General features: G+C 38.9%; 1 protein-coding gene across 3 annotated transcripts in view; it reads right to left on the bottom strand.

The window, feature by feature from the left end:
• The window catches only part of ZFHX4 (zinc finger homeobox 4), a 173,868-nt gene that overhangs the window by 6,367 nt on the left and 143,030 nt on the right, over window positions 1-24,471 (bottom strand). For 2 of the 3 annotated variants that reach the window (XM_073330765.1, XM_073330766.1), the window contains exons 5-9: window positions 20,379-20,495; window positions 13,645-13,778; window positions 13,295-13,495; window positions 10,804-10,921; window positions 4,139-9,532 (exon numbers count right to left, since the gene is read on the bottom strand). In XM_073330765.1, the coding sequence (XP_073186866.1) occupies window positions 4,139-9,532; window positions 10,804-10,921; window positions 13,295-13,495; window positions 13,645-13,778; window positions 20,379-20,495 (5,964 nt within the window). The remainder of the gene's footprint in view (window positions 1-4,138; window positions 9,533-10,803; window positions 10,922-13,294; window positions 13,496-13,644; window positions 13,779-20,378; window positions 20,496-24,471) is intronic. The other variant, XM_073330767.1, reaches the window with a different exon arrangement.

Raw genomic sequence — 24,471 nt, forward strand, 5'->3', positions numbered from 1 at the left:
CTCTCTCAGAGGAATCTGAGACAAACAAGATGAATGAAGAAGGTAACAAGGGTTCAAAGAAGAATAGAGAACATGATTTAGGGCCCCAGTCATGAGAAAAATAAGTGCTGCTGAATCATATTTCTCTCTTGATAACACTTCAGAAACAACTGAAGTGCACATTACCTAGTGATATGCACATTCTTGGAAAAAGCATGCTGTGAATCTTAAAGACAGCCTTAGTCTTAAGTGATGAGCTCAGACTCTAATGAGCATGACTTGAAGATCCAGTATTCATTGTAGAAGCATGTTGAAGCACGAGTGTTCTGATAGGGGAAAAACACAAACTAAGAAGAATACAGAATATTAAGTTTGTTAGCAGAGGATGAAAAACTATAAGTGAGACTTCTAAGCTAAAAGCTCTTCCATATGCAGCATATTGTAAAATAGGAGTGAGGCTGAAGAGTGAAAATAAGCCCAGACTTGAAGTATATCCTAGGAAGTGGAACCCCCTGAAAATGACCATATATACGCTGAACAATCATAATAATAATGCTGAAAAATTATACAGCATTTGATGTCTCTAAGGTGGTGTATTTAATTTAACAGATCAATCATAAGACGGTATTTCTCATTTGAAGAAGTTCATCCTACGGGGAGAGGTTTTCTGGGAATAATATCATAGAACCAGACAATCTTTCTGACCTGAGAAAATAACTGTGCCCAGATACACATGAATATGTCTAAATTTGCTTGGTGCATCTCTCCAGAAAGGGAGTTAATATATTCTTCCAAGTGAAGTAATCTTTGCCAGTAAAAGTCCAGTTACACCACTGTGTTTAATGAAATTATTAGGACCAATTTCAAGTAGTTTAGGCTCAAAATTTAGATTTTCCATCATTTAGGAAAATATTATTTTTCCCTGCCTGATGGTACAGGAAATGTTGCATGTTTAAAAATTTATTTAAAAGCATTTTGAGGGAAGTTAATAATTTCCATGCAGTGTTGAAACCCAAACAAAAGAGTGTTGGGCACAAGAACCTGAAAATGAAATTGATTATAAGCCAAGTGAAGTTGATCAGGTTAGTTTCACTTTCTAGAATAAGTAAAATGAAAAATGTGAAATACAAATGAAGACAAAAGGAAAATTCCATTTTAATTATTACAGTTTCACTAATGTGGTGTCTTATTAATAACAGCAATGACATTCTATAAAAATGATCATTTTTTTATGTTGACATTGTCCCTTTAAGATCACAAAACAGACTGGCCTTTGCTGCTGAAAACATGTGTCAACCCTGTAAACATTTAGGCATGTGAGCAGCTATTCACATAAGCCATCCCATTAAATCAATTGGATGGCTTGTGTGTATGTGTTAGCAGGTCAGGACCAGGAAGAGGAAATGACACACAAGCAAAAAATAATAAAATCTGAAATTCAGAGCATGTACAATAATTAAGGAACAGGTTGGTAACCCCCCTGGGAGCAGACTTCAGGAAATCCCTCACACAGTTAGTAAGGCAGAAATGGTATTCTGCTGGCTGCAAATTCAGAAAAAGTTAGTTAGAAGATTACAGCCAGTGAAGAGTCTGCTCAGAGGCAGACTCCAAGAAGGTTATGCTTAAACTTTTCCCAGCATCAAATATGGATGTGTACTGTCACCCAAAGCATAGCAGAGGAGATGTTAAAAGTGGGTTAATTAGGTGTGGAGAATAGTAGTGTTGAACACATATTAGAGAACTTTTAAGGATAATGAGTTCTTTTCAGTAATGAATGATTAAACTAATCTATTTTTATTTTCACTTCGACTACTACTCTATTATGTACCATTAGGGAATGAAGATTTATGTATGCACGAATTTACTGGGCAACAAAAAAGGGATGCAGGGGCACCTTAACATATTGTTGAAGAAAAACTTAATGACAAAACTCTACTAGCCAATTTACACTGTAGGGTTAGAATGAACCGATTAACCTAAAAAGATGTGAGATGAGAGGGGCTGAGAATCCATCTCAATTGGTGATTCACTGAATATGCTACTGTATTAATGATTTAAATTTATCTCAAATAAAAGATGTTGTGTGGAAATTAGACAATCTGATAATTCAACAATCATAGACCAACTGGTCTGTACTACCAAACATTTCATCTGTACATTAATAAGGGAATAATTTAGAGAGAGATGTGAGTTTTCTGGGGCTTACTATACCTCAAGATGAGGTTGCCTAAGGCCATTTAGCTAAGTTATGTAGACAAATTATATTTATCCCTAATTTCTATAAACAAAGATTAGCCACTTTTGGACATATACATTATATACAATTAAGAGGAGACTAAATGAATATATTGCAGTATTTCAAAACTACTTCCTATTTGTTTTATATGCACTCTGTATGCCAATAACTGACAAAAACAGAAGGGCACTCAGCCAGAGAATCCATTGTAGAAGGAGATCCCTTCTGACCCAGTGAATAGAAAAACAAGATGCTTTGACCACCACTTAGGGAAGCAATGACATGGTCATCATCAATCAAAACAGAACTGTGTAGAACAGGAGCTACTGCTACAGCTCTAGTCTGACTGGCCATATTGGTGATTGAATCGGTAGCCCTCCTGGCAAAGTAAGTTGTTTACATAAATCAAAATTTAACAACCTAAGGCAACACAAATGGAGCCACTTACATGAAGGGGCCTTCCCCCTCCACTCACTAATTTTGATGTGTAATTACTTGATTTACCTGTACAATCAGGTAGGTAGAAACTAAATATTAGGGTTTGCATCCGCAATGGTGAACCTACAGTGAACTCTGCCCACAACACTGGAAACCATTAAAAAAAAAAATCAGATGCCTTCTGTCAGGGTTCAACGAATTTTTGATACAGGAAGCCTAGTTCCGTAACCTCCGTGAAACTATCTGCACGAGCAAGTGCTTCTCAGTAAGAGTAATGGAAGCAAAATGATGTGCCGCGTCAACTGCAGCACTCTGTCTAAATCACAGCAGATGTTCGGTTACATACACCGGCCCGAATGGCATGATGAGCGTGCGCAGCACCCATACAAACCATGGGGGGCTGCAGATGCTCCAAACCTCTCAGGATCTGGGCCTCAATGAAATAGTCCATAAGAACTACCTCCAGCGGGAAAGTCCTCCTCTTAACCCGCCAACTACTTTAAAATACTCTGAAGGTTTCCAGTAAAAATCTGTTTTACATTCAGTTAAACACCTTCTGAACTAGGCAACATCTAGTCCATTGGGTCCATTGGGTGGTTGCGTAAGGCAGGTTTTGGTGCAAATTCTACTCTGTGTTTCAGAGGCTGTTATGTTCAGTTTCATTTTTGCAAGCCATTAAATATAGAATGTTAATCTACACTTTGTGTGAAGAAATCTCAACTCAAAATAACCAGAACAATAATATTAGATAAAACGAAAAGGAGTACTTGTGGCACCTTAGAGACTAACCAATTTATTTGAGCATAAGCTTTCGTGAGCTCACTTCATCGGATGCAACCGATGCTTATGCTCAAATAAATTGGTTGGTCTCTAAGGTTCCACAAGTCCTCCTTTTCTTTTTGCGAATACAGACTAACATGGCTGTTACTCCGAAACCTGTCATTAGATAAAACGTTATTGCAGGCAAGGCTGCCTAAGAGCTCGTCTACACAATACATTAGTCTGCACTAGTGGAGTGGGCACTCGTGTGTTGTGCGCTATCTGGCCCACGTGGATCCTGCTGGTGTATACTAAAAGTTTCCTAGTGCACAGTAACGAAGTCCCGTTTCAAACAGTACTACGTTAACGTGCACTAGGGAACTTTTAGCGCATGCCAGTGGGGTCCACATGGGCCAGTTATTGCACAACACCCTAGAGTGCACTATACAGGTAGTTACACAATTTAATAAAAAGTACTTCTGGAAGTTGGATTTCAATTTAATTCAACTGAATTTCAGTTTTGGGAGAACCAGTAATATTACCAATTACCTACTGAAACAATCCAATAATGGCCTGAGTGTGGCCAACAGCAGTACTTTGATGCTCACAGAGAAGTGATAGGAATAGAGTATCAATGCACAGTATGCTGTTCTTCAAAGGTGGTCGATAACTACACAATATCGTTAAAATGAATCAAAGAAGTAATTCATCCCCTTACTGACTTACTGTTTGAACTTTGTGGAAATCCAGGCAAGGAGGATGGACCATTCATTCCAGGCAGAAGAACAGGAGGAAGGCCAGGGAGTCCTGGGTAAGCTGCTGGCAAACTGATACCATGAAGTGAACTGCTGTCCATCATGCCGGGCTGCTGTACTGTTAAGCCTAGCACATCTGTAGCCTTCTTTATACGATCCAATTCTTGCTGTGCCATCAGCTGTCTAACAGTTGTGGGAGCTAAATAATCTTTCTCCCGATCTAGCTGACTTCCTACAGTTTCTCTCACTTTTGAAATATGTTGTTTGGAAAAGATATGGTCTCTTATAGATAAACGTGCAGAATACTTCACCCCACATAGAGAACATTCTGGCTTTGTCCCATCAGTTCCACTCTGATTTATCATGAATGGCTTCCCTATGTTAATTTTGAATTTCTTTTCTTTTGCCCGGGCATTCTGGAACCAAACCTGGACCACCCGTTTGGGCAGACCAATCTCATTCCCTAGCATTTCACATTCTTGCATGGTTGGAGTCCGATAGTCACTAAAGCAAGCCTTGAGGACTTTAAGCTGGAGGTTACTCATTTGTGTTCGAAAACGTTTGTGACCTGGTCGATCACTATTTTTGGATTTAAAGGGGTTGTTAGCTCCAAATGGGTTGGGCGAACTTGGATCCGCAATGCTTGATGTTTCACTGCGATCGGCATTATCATCGGCATCATCAGTAATGTAAAAACTTTGGTCATGATCACCATCTTTGTCACTGAAATGTATCGATGGGCTAGTTAGGGAGAAGAGAAACTTTTCATCACAATTCTCAATTGTAGGTGTGGTTGCTGTTTTTGAAAAAGAATCATTCACAAGTGTTTTTGGCTCTTTGGGAGATGATACAGGTTTCACATCCCCTGAACTACAAGTCATGTTTTCCATTTCATTGTTTCCCTCGTCTCCTGTTGTGGCATCACTAATCGCTGTATTAATTGATGAAGTCTCATCAAAGTCAGTCTTATTTTGATCATACCCAGAGTCAGCAGGAGGGGCATTCAGATTTTCTATATCCTCACTGCACTCCGCTTTGAAAGAAGAAGGGCTTAAAAGATTCTTTGGGGACATCTCTGCAGTTTTACTAACAGGGGTTGACACTGTGGAGGCTAATTCATTTTCACTTGATAGATCAATCTTTGTTAACGACAGTGACGGATAATCAAAAAAAATATATTTTTGTGGGCTTTCTCCTCCATCTTCAGTTGATATTAATGGACTTGGAGGCAAACTATAACCTGCCTGTTTTCCTTCATTCCAGTGCCGAGAGCGAATGTGACTTTCCAAAGCTGACTTTGCTTTAAACAGTGCTCGACAAAAAGGACATCTTTTATGTGACTGGGCTGGACCTACTGCACGGAATTGTCCTTTTCTTTCTCGGGCTCGTGTGTTCTGAAACCAGACTTGTACTACTCTCTTTTTAAGTCCCACTTCACGTGCAATATGATCTAGCATCTTTCTGGTGGGATTAGAATCTAATAGGTATTTTTCATAGAGTATTTCCAGCTGCTCTGGAGTAATGGTAGTTCTCAAGCGCTTATCACGATGTTGGTCTTCCCCACTGTTTCCGCCCTCCTTTTCACTACAATTATTATCTTCTTTATCATCCAGTTTTCGTTTAAGTGAGCCAGAAACTGTAGGAGGGTGGGATGTGTGTGATGAGCTCGTCTGCTGGGGCATCTGAGCAAGAGAACTATTAAGCAATTGTCCAGTCATCAGAGGATTATTGGGGTCAAATATCATATAGGGCATATCCATGGGTCTTTCTAAAAACTGAGAGTGAAGAAATTGGTTTTGGGCTGCTAGGAAATGCATGTGCTGGTGCTCTTGCCAAAGTTCTAGAGTTGGAAAGGCTACTGTACACTGGTCACACTGGTATTGTAATAACTGAGGAGGTAGACTGTTCTGTAGAGAAGTCATTGAAATTGATATAGGACTAGAAGGAACCGGTGTGGTTTGTGACGCAGAAGGAGGTCGTCCCACCATCTGTGGTTGTTTTTGCTGTTGTGACTGAGAGACTGATGGCTGTGGATCAGAGGAAGTTATTGGTGCAGATTGTACAGATTTGGTGCCTTGTGAGGTGGTATCAATTTGCTTAGGGGTGATGTCATTTTGCTTTGGCTTTTCTGTTGCCTCAGGTTTAGGAGAACTTTTCTCAGGCTCTGGTTTGGGTGATGGCAATAAAGGAGTACTAGAACCGGAACCAGAGCTTGCTGCTGTCACAGTTGTATTTTTTGATGAGTCTGTTTGGCCAGAAACTGTGAAACTTTTATATAGCATTTGATCTGTGGCATCCATGGAATCTTCTGTTTGGCTTTCATCTTGAGCATCATCATCTTCATCTTTGTAACACTGTTTTTTCTGGTGTGTAATTAAATCAAAAATTCTGGGAAAAACTACGTTGCATTTTTTACATTGATATTGCATGTTGCTAGTTCGAATATAGCGCTCATTAGTGAGTTCCCTTTTTTCATTATCTTTAGTTTCTGCTTGATTTTCATAACTTTTGCGAGCTTTCTGTCGTGCATTTTGGAACCATACAACAATAACTCGAGTAGGTAGGTTAAGTACAGTTGAAAGTTGTTCAATTTCATCATCCTTTGGATAAGCATTTGTGTCAAAAAAATCTTGTAAGACCCTAAGCTGGTAGTCAGTAAACCTAGTTCTAGACGATCTCTTGCTGAAAGATGCATCAGATTTGTAATGCTCTAAGGAAGTGGGTTGAGGATCAATTCTGATATCTTCCAATACAGTTATGGGAGGATTACTAAAGTTGTATGGGGAATCTTTATTTCTTTGTCGTTCCTTAAAAAGTGTATTACGAAACCAGTGTTTGATAACTTTTTGGGAAAGGCCAGATTTCTCAGCCATTTCTTGAATCTGTTCTTCACTTGGAGAATTGTTAATATCAAAATAAGCCCGCAAGATTTTTAACTGATCATCTGTGATTCTTGTACGTGGACGCTTGAACTGAGAATGTCGTAGGAAGTTGGGATCTAATCCTAGCTGCTGCTGACAAAGCTGAGTAAGATCTGCGGACAAAGTATCCATTGGTGGCAGCTGGAGGGCAAGCTGAGGAGGCAACGCAGGATGTTGCACTGGCTGCATCATAATTGGAGGGAAAAGCGGAAGATCTAATGAAACAGGCAGCTGGACCTGAGGTGGAGCCGAAGGTGGTGGTGGAGGAGGCGGTGGGGGCGGCGGAGGTGGAGGCGGCGGTGGCGGGGTGGGTGGAGGAGCTTGCAAAGGAGTGGGAGTTGTATTTTGAATTTTTCCACAGCTGGCCGAAGAAGGCTGTGAAGGAGTTGGAGGCAGGGAAGGGGGAGGAGGCGGGGGAGGAGGCGGGGGAGGTGGGGTTTCTGGAGAGGATGGTGAAATTGGGTAAAGTTTGTCATAAGCCTCCCTGTATTGACGGGCAAATTTCTCTAGTGCTCCGTAAGGAAAAAACTGACCATGCACGTGCTCTTGATGACTCTTCAAAATAAGAATGTTAGAAAATAGTTTGCTACATGTTCCACATTCCAGTTTGTCAGTGTTTTCACCTTCACTGGTCTTACTTTTTTTCTGTACTTTTTGTCTGTTTTCATTATACTGAATAACTAGCTCAAAGCCAAAATTCTCCAGCAAAGCTTTGGCTGCGTTTCCTCTAGCCCCAGAAGCTATTCTAGGTGGTGGAATGGTCGGTTCTGAGGATTTCTGCTTCTTCATATCTTTGTTCTCCTTTAGTCCTTCGCTTTCATTTGTCAATTCTTGCTTTGGCTTTTCTTGTTTCTCAGAAATCTCTTCTGATTCTTTATATGATGGCATATCCTTTATCAGCTGGCAGTCTGCACTTACTAGACTATTTTGCTCCTGTTTCATTAGTTTGCTACTTTGCTGCTGCTGTTTTTGTGATTGAATTTGGGGTTGTGTTGATTGATACTGTTGTGCTTGTTGCTGTAAGATTTGTAGTTGCGTTTGTCCAACATGGTGTTGAGTCTGTATCTGCTGTTTTAAATCTTCTAGCACTGATCCTGTCATCCCTGCCATTCCAGGCATACCAAATGTGGCAGAACCAGGCAAACACAGGTCTGGGCTCAGGCTAAATTCTGTCCCAGGTATGTAGAATGGAAAAAGGAACTGAGGCTGTTGAAATTGCAGCAGTGCTTCTGGTGTCATGGGAAAGTGAGGCAAAAATGCAGGGTTTAGAAACTGGGGCTGAAAGAACGCAGCTTGCTGTTGCAGTTCATGTTGTAATTGCATTTGAAGTTGTGCTGGTGACTGGGATGGATGATGTGTAGGCTGGGCAGAAATTAATTCAGAAGCTTGCTTTTTATTTAATTCTTTGGCATCTAAGTGGGTATCTTTGCTGTTAACTGCTGGTAAGCTCACAGAATCTAGCATCCCTTGGCTAGGGCTATTAACATTCCCTGCTACACTATTTCCACTAGTTATATTACCACTTGGTTCTAATTTTGCAGCCCTTGCCTTAGTCTGATGAAGCACAGATCTCATATGGATTTCCAATGTAGAACTTTGGCTATATGCAACATTACAAATGCTGCATTTGTAGGGTTTGTTATCAGTGCTGCTGTTGCTTTCTTGAGGGACAGGACTTGATGCTTCCTGCAAAACCTTTTTGAGTTTATGTAAATGAGACACTGAATTATAATGGACCAAGAGAATGTTCTTTTGAGTGAAAGATTCTTTACACACTGTACATTTATATGGGCGAGATGGATCTAGAAATTTCTCCATAGTAAAATTTGGCCCTTTTCTAAAAGGTAAGGTCCGCTTTGGTTCTGAGCCTATATCATCTGGAATAGAGCTACTATCACTTCCTACAGGACTTGCTTTACCTTCCTGGTCCATCTCATATTCTCGTTCTATTTCCTGTTCCAGTGCATGATCATCTTGTGCCATACTTTCACTTTCCGCCCAGAGTTCACCATTTACAGGTAAAGATGCATACAGCTGCTGAATTTCAGCTTCGTTGAGTTCAGGGTGGCCTGCTTCCAAGTGTTTTTTTAAAGCCTGGAATGTACGGAAGCTACGTTGACAAAGGCTACACATGGTAGCAGCCCGAATAGCATGATACTGGGAATGTATCTGAAGCTTCTGCATAGTCTTAAAAGCCAAGCTACAATGGTTACAACGATATTTATAGACATGGCGATCAGAAACAGATAGTTGCTGCTTCTTCTGCTGTTCATTCAATTGATCTGGCAGTGATTCGGTGATTTTTGTATCCTTACTGCTGCTCTTATTCCATTCTGGCATTTCAGTACATTCCTTAGGTGGCTTCTGTTCCTCAGTCTTAATTTCCATTCCAGTTTTTGCTTCATCAAGCCCAGGAGTATTTTTCTCATCCATCAGACTGTCACCTGGTTAAGGAAGACAAAGAAATATCTTTTAGACATGTAACATTTGAGCATAGGCAATATTATTATTTATCTTATCACCCTCAGTGCCTAAGGACCAACCAAAAATGGTCCCCGACTGTGCAAGGTACAAACATAGACAGTCCCTGCTCCAAATTGCTAACAAACAAATAAGAGAGACAGATAAAGAGTAGGGAAAGGGGGCAAACATACAAGCAGAGTGATCAGTGATGGTGACCAACAGAATGTTAGTGCCACAATATTTTTTGTTAATTCTTAGGGTGGGGTTCAGTTAATTAAACATAGAGATGAAGGAGGGGAGGAGAAAGCAGATAGAAGGGATGCTGAGGGGGACAGGGCACGGAGAGAAGAAGGTATTAAGGGTGGGGGTGGGGGCTGAGGTGAAAAGACTGAGCAGGGGCTTGGAGCAGACAGCCTATTAGCACAGGGGAGAGTGTGTCTGGAGTAAAAATTGAAATATGGGCTGGATCCTAAGGACCCATTCATCTGACATTCCTATTGGCTCTAGTGAGAGTTACAGATAGCTCATTATCTTTTAGATCACGTCCTATATATTTTTAAAACAGCAAGGGGCTTATTTTCAAAATGGCCACATACAGCTGCCTAATTTCTACATTCAAATGACCACAGGTGTATACTAGCTCAAGTCAAGTATTTGTACAATGACATGGACAACATGCATCCAGTTAGATATGTGCCTATGCAAAGAGCCAAGTTCATTGCTAAGCTGTGGCATTTACAGAGGCCCATCTTTGAAAATCATGCCCTAGATCAGTGGTTCTCAAAGCCGGTCCGCTGTTTGTTCAGGGAAAGCCCCTGGCGCGCTGGACCGGTTTGTTTACCTGCCGCGTCTGCAAGTTCAGCCGATCGCGGCTCCCACTGGCCGAGGTTCACTGCTCCAGGCCAATGGGGGCTGCAGGAAGGGTGGCCAGCACGTCCCTTGGCCCGCGCCGCTTCCTGCAGCCCCCATTGGCCTGGAACGGCGAACCGCAGCCAGTGGGAGCCGCGATCGGCTGAACCTGTGGACGCGGCAGGTAAACAAACCGGTCCGGCGCGCCAGGGGCTTTTCCTGAACAAGAGGCGGAGCGGCTTTGGGAACCACTGCCCTAGATGACAGCTTACTATTTTTCTCCTGTTACCTCTTGTTAATGTTTGTAACCAAAAAAAGTAGTACTGTACCAAGGAAGAATCAAGTGGTTTGCTCCAAGAATCACTCATTTAGATTCTCCATGTCTGGTCTTTCGTTTGCATACCTGAATATTTCCCAGATCCTTCTGCTGTAATGGTAGCAGGTGTGTCACGCTCGGATTTCTCTGAAGGAACTGCAGGCAAAAGTATACTATTGGGCATCACCATATCTGGTACAGGAACCTTTAAAAAAGCAAGGAGACAATATTACATTCAAAGAAGAAAAAACACTGTATATCAGTGCATCACACATGGTTCAAAGCTTGTCACACAGCAAAATCCAAGGGCTTGATTCAGTCCTGGATTACAGGCCCGTGATCTTGGGCAAGTAACAGTCCCTCCATGCCTCAGTTTCCCACCTGTAAAATGGGATTACAGACCTAACCCCATACATTAAAGACTGTGAGGTGCTCTGACACTATGGGACTAAGGGCCATATAAATACCCAGATAGGGGCTGAATTTTCTGTTTGGTGTCCGCTCAAGAATGAACCACTTGGAATGTTTGCCCAAAAATCTCTTGAGCCATTACTGTGATACATGAGAGTGAAAAGAATATATACTTTGCCCACTGAGAAAAATAATTCTAACCACATTCAAATCTGAAATTTTAAATTTAGCATGGGCAGAGTCTGCTCAGAGAACTAATGCCTTTGGTTGTGGTGGGGACAGGGTGGAATGAAAAATAGTGATTGCAAACATCCCATATCTGAGATTTTTAGGAAACGTCCATTTCCTTTGCGATCAGGGAGATCAGATGTGGACAGGGCATGTTACTCTTAGATGGTTACTGAGGCAATTTATATGAGAAAGATTAAGTTTTCCAATAACACCCCCATCACTAAAATTCTCTACAAAAACCCAGAAACAAAACAACCCCACTCCTAAACTTATCCTAACATCAAAACAGGAGAAAATCATTGATATGGGGAGAAAAAAATAAATCCTGCAAGTAGAGGATTGCTCCACAGTTTCTTCAGCCTCTTATGATAAAATCTTATAATGTTCAGTGTATTTAAAAAAAATAAAGTTTTAATCTTTTTCCAGGATGAAGATACTGTTGTGACAGTGTAAACAGATGTTTTACTGACTTCTAAACCTAGCTTTTCAGAAACTGGTCTCCAGCCAACCTATGGGAACAGCAAAGGCAGGATCTCACTCCTTCCCCATCCTATTCACCTAAATTAACTGAAGCCACATTGCCTTGTGGTAGCTATATACTTTTTTTCCTGGGAATCTCTATGTATCTGGAATGGAGACGATATGCATCCCTAACTATGGCCCCCAACTACATCCTGTCTCTGTCCCCTCCCCAGTGAGGACCCTGGACCTACACCGCATCCTCCACAGGATCTGAGTAGAGAAGGGTATGGTGTGAAGGAGGTGCCTGGTCCTGGAACTTTGTGGGATGAGGGAGGAATCCCCTCCACACATGTATCTTGTGCCGCTGTAAGGTACGCAGTGTACACATAGCCTAAATGCTAAAAAACACAGCAATGTAGTTGGCTTCATTAAAGATCACAAAATTAAACAAAAATAAAAATTTAAGAAATGCAAAAGTTACATTTCCAGCCTACATAGTATTTCCTATGTGATGGGCCAAATATTCTGGTTTAGCAGAACTGTACTTAGTACAGAACTAGGGCCAGCTGGGGATCAGCTGAGCTCCTAGTACAATGTAGAGAGGTCTCAGAAGCTCTCCATCCAGCCCTCCTTTTCCCTGGTCACACATAGGAATCAGGAGCAGGGTGGTATAGAGCTGCCACACTAGCTCTATGGGTAAAGAAATCACTGGGTAGAAAGAGGACTCCTCAGGGGGCTGAATCTGTGGGCTTTAGAGAAGCTTTCCTCATAGAAGAGGCAAAAAACCGCCAGAAAAGACGAAAGAACTGGGGCCTGTGTTTTCTGGTTAAAGCTGTGATCCAACAACTATTAATATCATATAACACATGCCAAAATGACATGGTATATCATAGTATACGTTGTTTTTATATTTCTAGCTGAACTTGAGGAATTCATTTGAATATTATATGTTATGAAATATGTTCAGAAAAACTCATAATACCAATTAACACTAATAAAAATAATACTTTGCAGTAGTACTTTTTGCCCAGGGAACTCCTACTATTTTAGAAACAACAAGTTAATGTTCACAATACCCTTGGGGGATAGATATGAATACACCCAATTTAGAGTTGTACAGAAAGGTGAGTGGCCTGATTTTTCAAAGTTGACTTAAATGTAAACTACAGGGTCTCAGCATCTTTGAAAATCTAGCTTCAGTGACTTGCCCTAGGGACATAAATTACTGATACAACTCGGGGGGAAAGGTGGGTGAGGTAATATCTTTTATTGGACTAACTTCTTTTGGCGAGAGAGACAAACTCTTGAGCTTACACAGAGCTTTTCTTCAGGCCACAGAGCTAGGAACAGAATCCAAAAGTCCTGATTCTCAGTCCCCAGCTCTGGCTACCAGAATACTAGGTCACAACAAATTCATTGTCTACATGTCTGAGTATGTTCCTGTCGAATATGTACCAGTATTTTGAATACTTACGGTCATAAGCAGTTTCTCCACACAGTCAGGAGACACACTGTGTAAATGGGTCAAATGAAGTTGGAGATGCATTTTGTTGCTGAGGACATCCTGGCAGAGGGGACAGCAGATAACGGGCTGCATTGAATGCTGTGACAGGACATGCATCTGGATACGATTTGGGTCCCTACTACTGTAGTTACAATAAGGACATTGATAGAACTGAAAAACAGCAAATGAAGATGCAGGGTATTAGTGTGTTTTGAATGACATGATAGCATTGCTATTTCAATAGCATTTCATCTCTGTTTTACTTTTGAACTACCTGAGAGAGTTCTATGAGGCAATGGAATTGTTACATTTTCTTTTACCTGTTCATGTCCAAATTTATTGTCCTCAAGAGGTTTTGTTTTTTTAGGTGCACCATCCTCTTCTTTTGCCTGAAGTAGCTGTTGTGTCCCTACCGCAGTGTTCACTTTTGGCTCCTTCTCTGGTGTGATTATTCCTGTTCCAAAAACATAATTTTTTAAAAAAACCATGTTTTAAACTTAGAAGTGTTATGCTATAGAAAAAGCTGTGATTATGATGCCTTATAATCTCCCACATGGTTATGCTAAATATATAAAAGAATGTATTTAAATAAAACAATTTGAAACCTGGCAAATACAAAGGTGAAAACACACCTTTATCCTTGATACAGACTCTAGAAATAAATTTTAAAATGGACTCTTCTGTCTTGTTTAGATAACCTTAGGTTGCTTTGAAAGATTAATCAATAACATGCTCTCTTCAGCATCTCAGTCTGAAATTCTCTGTTACAGTAAACCAAATCAACCTTCACTCAGAAATCCTTGTTTTCCAAAATAGATAATTTTCTAACATTTAATTACCTTCTACCATTTCTAAAATGTTTGGGCAGTGAAATTATTGTGCTGCTTTGATAAGCCCTGCTTGGTTATAGTTCTGAAGCTAAATATAGTGAGCCTCTAAAAAATACAAAAAAACCCCAAAAACCAAACATAAAAACCTAAACCCACCCAAACAAACAAAAAACCCCCCCAATTCCAGACAACCTCCCAAAACCTACAACTCCATGCACGCATTGTGGAAAACAGGATTTGAGCTAACTAAATACTAATTATATGCAAAAATCAGTAATTTTGTGTTGCTTTAAAGGTTTACATTATGAAGTTCTATACTGTGGTATTGTAATCAAACCAAGAATATAATTATTTTCTATAGATAGTTCTACTACTAAGTATTAAATACTATATTTAATATTATGCCTGAACTAGCTGTATAACGTGGCCCAGTCGTGCACACATCAAAGAAAAGAGTGCAATTCTAATTTCCCAGTCCATCAGAAAATTCTTTCCAGCATCAATTTGCCAGATAATCTCTTTTGCTAGGCTGGATATTACAACAGCATTGGGTAGGCATGTCACATACATCTCATGACAAACACAAAACCTCATTTACCAACCATTCCAATCTCATCATAGTGCGGCATCATCTGACCCTTTTTCTGCTGTTTATTATGAGTATTTCTAATTTTAACTTTCAATTTTCACCATCTTCCAGTCAATTTGCAACTAAATTATTTCCAGGGTGAGGACACTATCACTGGACAACTGGGTGCAAATACATCTTGAAATGCAATGAAGCTCAACCATTGATTGCTATCAGACCCAACGTAAATATATAGTCCAGGGGTAATCTGATTGTATGCTGTGCATGAAGATTTATCTTGATTTTTTTTCAATCCACATAAGGTTCATATAAATGAACAAATTGCACCTCATTGCACAATAACCTAGTTTTAATTTAAAAATAAGGTCATGGATGTTATGGAAACAAGGTAAAGATGAACAAAGAAAATGCTTGTATTTTTCTCTGAAAAAAAACAAGAACTTTTTTCTCTTATTACATAGGCAATATAGTATTTGATATAAACAAGGCAACATTAAAAAAGAAGTAAAATAAAAGGACAGCTTTCAAGGTAAACAGAAAAAAACGAACAGACCCTGAGAACAATAATAAATAGTTGAATGCTGAATCATACAGAGGTATTTTCCTCAGGGCATTTTTTTTAAACACACAAATATATTTTATTACATATACATTAATGGTCACTTCCCCACACATTACATTTGTATTTGTTTCCTTATGTAATTACTTAGTTTCATGTAATTTAGACTAGTGATTCCGACACATTCCTGCTAAAATTTAAGTTTACGCCTGACATATTTTTCTACCTTTAATGACTAATTTGTCAACAAGCTTAGTTTCTGGAACTCCATCAAATTTCCACACTGTTCAGGACTGATCCGCTAGGCCTTACTTAGGCTAGTGTGTAGGGCCCAGCTTTTTAAAGGTAAGTAGGCATTGCTGCACTCAGCATTGAAATGCCTAGCTGATTTAGGAGGCCAAGTTTCATTTTCAAAAGGGATTTAGGCATTGAGGAGCCAAAATCCTATTGATGGTCAATGGCATTTAGGTTCCTAAGTGCCTAACTCCCTTTTGAAAATGAGATTTCACCTCCTAAATCAGTTAGGTATTGCAATGCTGAGCGCAGCAAGGCCTATATACTTTAAAGAGCTGGGTTTAAGAATTTTGTTTGATTAAGGGCTGCGGGATTGGGCCTTTGATGCCTAAAGGCATAATGTACATGACAACATCATGTGCTATCATTATATTACTCAGTTTAGTTTCCGATACTCCCTAGTTTATCAGACTATATGTGGGAGTACAGCATTATTATTTAAATACCTTAAATATGAGAATTATGGGAAATAAAAAAGTGACACACTCTATTAACAGAGAAAGGTTACTTTTCAAGTCTTCGAAAGATGGGTTCAAATTATTAACCTCTCTTCATTTCCAACTGTCAAAAATGTCTTACAGTTGACTACTGTCTCTTATCTACATCATATGTCACTTTAAAAGTCCCATTTTAAAGATAATGGACAGATTCTCAGCTGGTGTAGATTGGTATTACTATAGGGCATGGCTGATTTACACCTGCTGAGGATCTGGCCCAAAATAAATAAATAAAAAGCGTATTTTTTTCCATATCATGCTATATTCATGTAGCACTTTGTTACAGGAATTTTGCGGGCAAACTCTGCTTCCAGTTATATTGGTGCAAATGGATTAATATTGGTATGAACTGTTGGTGGAATTTAGCTGTGAGCAATAGAGAGAGAGAATGCATAGTGTGTTTACATTAAGCAACATTTTCTACCACTGGATATGATAACAATTTCAAGGGACCAATAACAATCATAAAACTCATATTTCTTGTTTCTATAGTTACAAGTATTGGTTTTGTAAATTTTCTTTTGTGTTTAATGTAAACCAATCCTTATAAAACACTGCATTTTGGGGTAATAAATACATAACAAAGAACAGTCCCTTTACTATGTTTACTATGCTAATTATATAAAATGTTAAAGCTAACCAAGGCAATTGGGGGGGAGGGGGTCTGGATTCATTCAACCATAAACGTTGCTGCTTTTTAAATGACCAAAGTTACATCTGGCATCAAGTAAAATAACAGTCTCAAATTTTTATGGTAAGCATTAGAAACCTAGGGCCTGATTCTCCACTGCTTTGCTCCTTGTGTAGTCATTTGCACCTGTGCAGAGTGAGTGGCAAACACTACCAGGTTAAATTAGTAGTGTTTCACACTATGCACCCACTTTTCACAAGTATAAATGAGTATGCAAGGGGCAAAGCGCTAGAGATTCAGCTCCTTTTAGTTCAACTGATACCCGTGAAGTGCCCTAACACCTGATTCAGTATATACTATATACTTTCACTGGTGAATTCACTATTTTGACAAGTTCCCTGTGGAGTGACAGAGCAAAGACATGGGCTTATAGAATTGGCACTGAAAAAAAATAGCAATTGAACAGTATTAAAGGGTCCTGATGTATGCAATTTTTGGTCATTTGTATAGCTGGATATTCCACTGGCATTGTATTCTTAATATGCAATTTTAGAAAAGGACTAAATCCTGTCATTCTTTGTGTTTTAAATATACAGTTTTTGTTCTAGAGACATGCTATTTGTTGTTTTCTGGTTAACTGTGAAACACAGCCATAATTCATTTTATAATGTAAAATGCACAGCATTAGTTTAGTTGAATAATGTAATTTCAATGCATTTAGCTCAAAAACTAAGCTTAATTATAAATAAGCACTATGAAATAGACTAGTCAATGATTACCTGTCAGTTACGGAATTATTTAATTCATGTAAGATTGCTAGTACAAAAATGACATAATTCACTGCAATTCAAATGCAATCACCTACTTAATAATTCTAAAACCCTAAAATAAAAACAAGGGTCATAAAAAGGTTTATGTTAATAACAAGTGGGGAAAGCCTAATAAAACATGTGTCCTAAAGAAATAAAATTCTGAAAAACCTTTGAACAAAAATACTGGTTTGTTATTTATGAATCAATGTATTTCATAAAGATCGCATAACTTAAGACTTGTGATATATCAGATGATGTTACTCAACTTCAAAATAATTCTAAAATTAAAATTACTGGTACAGCATTCTAATTAGAGTAGAATGAAAGGGTAATTTTCACTGCAATAATGAAGGTTAATTTCCATCCTTCCTCATGTTTACTACCTTATTAAAAAGTGTTCCCCTTAGCCATGGCAGAGACATATTATATTTTCAATGCAAATGTATTAATCTGGATAAATTCCATATTAATTCTTGCATTGCATAGAGCTGTAATTTGGATGATAATTAATCTAAAGTGGCACTAGATTTAAATGACAATATAAAGGAGGCATTAGTAGGCTTTTCTGTTCTGAATGAATATTCAACAAATATAACTTTCATATTGCCAAGTCTCATTCTGAAAGCTCCAGTCCTTGAGATAAGGTAAGCAATACAGCACAACATCTTACACAAACACACTGTTACTAAATAACATGTTAATCCTTTCTCCTCTAATAGATTCCATACTAAAGAGGGGTCACACTGCTTTCCTGTCTAACTTGTTAAGATTGTGATTAATTTATTGGTTTTCCTGAGATTTCTCTTGGCAAGACTTGCAACACTCAATTCATGAGAAAGCCCAAATTAACATTCAATTATATATAAGCAGTTATTCAGTCATTAGAAATACTTGTCAGCTGAGTTGAGAATTAAGACCCTGGCATGAGTGCTACATAAGCAGAATTAATTTAGAAAATTAAACAAAAGTTTTTAAAAGGTCAGTTTAAGAGTTTACAGTATAAATTGTTTTCTGTGGACGCTGAAAAGCATGAGGACATTTGTTTTTATACGGCTCATACTGCAGAGATACCTTTGTAATTACTGACACTGGGGTGCACCACAATTATGCCATTTTTGTTGTACTGCACCCAGCAGGCATCTGGGCATAGGTTTGCCCAATTAAAGTTGGCTCTTATGACAGACTAATCCTAGTGGAATCTTGAGAATTCCCCCACACTATTTCTTCCAGAGTCCATTTTCGCCGCTGGACCTTTAATACCTTCCTCCTGCCTCCACAAGTATGAATGAGTTTGCTTTACAAAGAGTGGGCAGAAAAGTCCTCTGAAGTGGATTCCGGTGCCCCCTAGGTAGAGCAAATGATAGGAAATGTGGCTGTCTCCTTTCCCTTGAAGCATTTTTAGGATGACCCACTGATTAGACAACGCGGAAAAGACCCAAGTCAGCTTAGGAGCATGGCTTTACTGTGCTGCAGACAGCTCTTTCCAAGTCAAAGAGCCAGCCAAGGGGGATATATATTTTAAACCACAACATAGTTTCTTCTTCAACATCATCTTTGTCATCAGCAGCCTTTTTGCAATCTCTTGATCTCAAAAATAAAACAACTGAAGTGCAGCTGAGGTCTAAACTGTAACAGATATTGACCTCAACATGTCAACAAGCAAACTTAAACTAAGCTTTAATCCCTAAAGCAGTCTTCTGAATTAATTTGATATAGAAAGGGCCATCAATAAATATTTTGAATAAATCCAAAATTTTTAATATGTAGAGTGAATTACAAATATGGGCTAATTCGGGTTTAAGTAAATGTGCACGTAAAATGATATTTTCTGTACAACTAAATGTCGTTATGGAGAATACAAGTTCCTTTATATGCTGCTGTCATTGGGATACAGGGAAAAGATATATGACTACCTGAAACTAATAGGCTTCAACCTGTTTCAGCATTTCTTCTGCTTCAATGAATCCAACATAATGTAACTAGGTATAGCGTGCAGCAAAAGTAGCCAATGTAATATTCATTACGACCATAGATTTCCATCTCATACATAAAAAACATGGATGAAGTCACATATTTTCCAAATCAAATACAGAAAAAGCCTTGGGTTTCTACACCAGATGCTGGCCCTGGGTTTGTTTGTGCACAAGTAAATGTCATGACATAGGGGTTTTGTTTTCAAAGACAGTAGCTTTCATTACTGGGATTTGTCTATTCCAGGAGATCAAAATTACCTAACTCATAATCCATTTTCAATGATATTTCCTCTTTCTTAGGCTGAATCATCTGTAATCTTTTTTGCTGGATTTTGGTTTTTTTTTTTTCTAAATGCCTCAAATAAATGCCCAAGAAGAGGGCAGATTCTTGACTGTAAGTGGTCAGATGGCAAGAATGAAAACAAAAACCCAACTTCAACAACAATAATAATAACCCCACTCCTCACATTCTTAGGGTTACAAGAGGGACCAAATTTGATTGCAGAGAAAAAAGAATTCAAGTGGTATCTAATCCTATGCTTATGAAAAATTAATATGCCATCAGAGGAATCACAAGTACAGCTAAGATTAATGAAAGGCGCTTAAAAAATTACAAGCACACAAACTGATTTGATTAAAAAATAATCTCACTGGTCGTCCTGTAATATTCTTCAACTTATCCGCATCTATCCTGTCAGATGGTTATGATTAAAAATAGGTCAATGGGAGGCTACTGATAGAAATCACATGCAAAATGCACATGCAATGAATAGTAGTGGGAATGTCCAGACAGTTTAAAATGAAAGAGCATTTAATAGGATAAAAGGGGGGGGGGGAAGGAAAGGGAGGACAACATTCTAGCATCTTACCAGAGTCTTTACTAGCTTTTTTGCCTTCACTAGTGTCTCTCTCACTTGTGTCTTTATCATCAGCAACAGCCACTGATGTACTTTTAGCAGACCCTTCTGTATCTTCACCTTGTTCTTCTGTGGATAAGCACAGAGAAGAGCTAACTTAGTGACCAGTTAACATCAATTAAAAACACAGCCTTTAGTAAGAACAGAATCAAAGGAAAGGGGAGGGGAGAATGAAGGGGGAGAAAAAGAATGGCACTTCCAAGTGATCTGATATGAATTATGAAAAATTTGCAATATTTCAGATTCTATCCAGAAATTACAAACATGACTTTATCAGACCATACAGTGTTCACCAGTATGACAGATCTAAAGCTTCTCATTTGGTTCTCATTGGCTACAAGTGCTTTGTATAAAAATACACACACACACACACAGTATTGAACAAAAAAACCCCCTCACATATAAAATGAATTTTAAAGCCAAAAAAGGAGAAAGAAACTCAAAAATAAATCCTATTAGTGTAGCAGTATCTGGCTAATTGCAGTATGTAAGTTCTATATTAGGTATAAACCTTTGGCTTTGTTGGAGAACTCTCAGATTTTGTCTCCAGGGGGAGCTATACAGGGTAAATGATACAACATAGTATATTGCTCTTAAGGAATCAGTATTACCCACACCTCACTTACGTGTTCACACAAGCTAGATTACATGGAAATCTTCACAGTAACTCAACCCTATTTAATTATTCTGCAAATCTTGGCTATGCTGCTACTGGTGGATTAATCTGTTTATGCAATTAGCTTCTATGCTGGGGCTGTGTAGCACTAATCCGTGAAAGGCCCACTGTTCCTTTTCATTCTGTGATCATTTGTCTCTCACTGTGCTGATGTCACATTTTAATGAATTTTTAGCAATCTGAGCAATGCCAGATAACCAGACTTGCAACTCCCTACAGCACGGCATGCTGCTTTCATTGCAGCACCAAAAAATAATAATAATATTTCCCGTTTAGGTAGGAATTATATAAATTAGGAGGTGAAGGTAAAATAGGATTTGAAGCACCAGGCTGCTCAATTTCATAAAATCTTTAATGACCATATAAATTAACCCTGGAAAGGCAAAAGGTCACAGACACACATTTGCATACACTCTTCTATTCACTTTTGATAAGCAGAGCTTTTATGCAGGGAACATGATACAATTAACCCTTCAGGAACCACACAAAATGCAGCTACCGACATTTTAAGTGTCAAGCATTAACTGAAAATTACACACTGCATAAAATTTTCATTGTAAATGCTAGAGTGATTGAAAGGGGAAATAGTGGCCCTCTCCGCACCCCATGTTTTATTAATAACATTCTGACAAGAGAATGAAATATCCTCTGTCATATGTAGCAGCTGAGCACAAAAAAAATTGCTACTTAGTGGCTTACTTGCCAGCCAAGCACTGAAACTGTACATCTAGGCAAACAACCCTGAGAAAGACAGTAGCGTGCTTATCAGATTCAAAACTCTACACAAAACCTTTTGTAAACTAGAAAGGAAAGAATTCAGCTGCAACTTTGAATTAAAGAAAAAAAAATCAAAGCAATGTGTTTGGCACGAACTTGCCAGTGTTTCTGCCTCAGAGGGCTCAACATCAATGTCCATTTTTTAAAACAATGCTGAAAGAAAGGCAGTCACATCTTTTTAAAATAAATGTATATATAAAAATTACCATCAAAATGGAAACACACTTCTTGCTGCTTTAGCCTCTTCCCTCCCCCCACCTCCTCTCTCAGTGATGATTGCTAATCAAACATGGTAGGCATCTTAGTCACAGTTGGAAGTGAGGCTGTATTTGTAAGGGTGGCAGGGGAGCACAGTTTTGGATGCTGTGAGTCTGTGATCATGACTGGATTGGGCTGTGTTAATGCCAAGTGCACACACATGAGGCTCATATCCAGTGTCAGGCCCCATGGCCTAAAACAGCCTATTGCAATTCCTTTTCGACTCATCCTTGGGAATGAATGCACTGGTTCTTTTAGTAGATTTACTGGCCCATTCCCCCTGGGCTGGAAAATGAAGTGTCAAAGTGCTACTGAGTGTCCTTATCTTGAGGGGACATAAAATTGTACGGGCTATCGTGGCACACATTAATAAACCATTGTGTGTGTGTCAGGAAAAGAGCGAGAAAATTATGAAGGTACTAAAAGAAAAGCTACAGTATCATCTGGGTCTCATCAGACAATTTTTGCAGGGTGCTCTCCTGTTTTTCTGGTATGTGTTTTAAGTGTGAGAGAAATTCCCAGACATGTTCTCCTATACATCATCGTGGTGTCTGACCTCAGCCTGACCCTGGCAACAGTTTGAGAAATCTGAATGTGAACAAAGACTCTGTGTCAGCAGCAGAGAGAGATTGTGGGATAGACTTTCCCCATCAACTTAATCGCAAACAGCAGTTCTGAGGCCATAACTTTACATGGCTCCACCAAGCCACAAACACATAACCTTTAGAGGTGAAACTGCCCCCCCTCCACCCCACCTCCCTTCTGTGATTTTTCTCAGTCCTCTGGTACCCCCTTTGATGTAGCAAGGCAATTAGCTCTAATGTTCAAGTACTGCAGACCTGTTTTATGGTTTGGAAGGTGAGAGCTGTTTATTACAGGTAGGCTCCTGGGGGCCATAAAGGCTTTGCAAATTTTTAATCATGCAAAAAACTAATCAAAATGTAACTTATACACACCATAAAAATTAATATCATTATTATGCACAGTATAAACTGGCTGCCTCAGCTTTCAAAGGCACTCATTTTTAGAACATACATTTGGCATTCATTTCAGAAATATGAATGGTGTTCATTTCAGAAAGAAATTTCATAGATAAAAAATGATAATGCAGTTGCTCATAGATTCCTCAGAAATAGTAGCAACTGTGTCTATGACTGCTGCAAGTTCGAACTGTCACCAGGTTCATCAAAGGAATAAGATGAAAATACAGTTGTTCTACTTAAAAGAAATTGTTAAAATTAGGAAAGGGGATAAATATTGAATAATCCTTCTGATAATTATTGAATTTCATTAGAGAGTAACTCTTAGGCATAAATACCAAATTATGCTCTCATGCACTTCTGTGCTGACTTTCTACAAATATAAACTTTAGCATATTTTATTAGTTATTAATTACTATTTCATATTTTAACCAAGATGGATAACATTCAGTTCTTAAAATGTGATGGCTCCAGCTCAGAATAACAAATGCAGCAAAATGCAATATGATGGCACTTCAGATTTAAGAGCAAGTCCTAACACTCCGTTTTAAATTTACAAGAATTCTACCTATATGTGTTTACAAATGTCAGCTTTGAAAATAAACAGATCATAGGATTCAAATGGTTTTAATAACACTTACTATGGTAATATGATATCTTTTGTCACACCTGGTTTTATTTTATCTAGACATTGAAAACTCGCTTTGATGTTGGGTCTCTTGAGTTTAACTATTATCAACTTTTTTCCTACAACTGATTTAGAACCAAATACAAAAAACAATTCTAGTGCAGTCTGCAGAATGCACAGTTAGAATCACATTAAAGATGAAAAATGAAAAAGGCTTCAAAAGCAACATTAACTAGCTAATACTGCACTCCGTGTTTTATTATATACCTTCTATGTCCTATACAGCAATAGATTAAGTTACAGATTTAGGTCCCAATCCTGCAATGGGATTTGTGTGGGCAGATCCATATGACCACACACCATCCCAATGAAGTCAATGCAATTTTGTGTACGCATAAGGTTCTGCCTACGTAGATCCACTTGCATGATCGAGGTCTTAACCAGACAAAGCTGAATACTACATATGCATAATAAAACTGCACAGATATTGCTATTCAGGCCTTGGCATTGCATGGCTTGTTGGAGATGGTAACTGGAGGAGCAAATGGGCTAAGAGTTCCCTCGATCCACAGCAGCACAATGACACCGTTAAGGATGGGGCTGGAGACCTAGCTGGCCTCCATAGTTGGAGCAGGTCAGGGTGTAGCTGACACAATCTTCTCTCCTGTGATTTGAGGATGCCATTCTGACCAGGTATTCAGGTCACTTCCTTTTTTCCCCTATTAG

This window comes from Lepidochelys kempii, chromosome 2 (assembly GCF_965140265.1).
Source record: "Lepidochelys kempii isolate rLepKem1 chromosome 2, rLepKem1.hap2, whole genome shotgun sequence".
Lineage (NCBI taxonomy): Eukaryota > Metazoa > Chordata > Testudines > Cheloniidae > Lepidochelys > Lepidochelys kempii.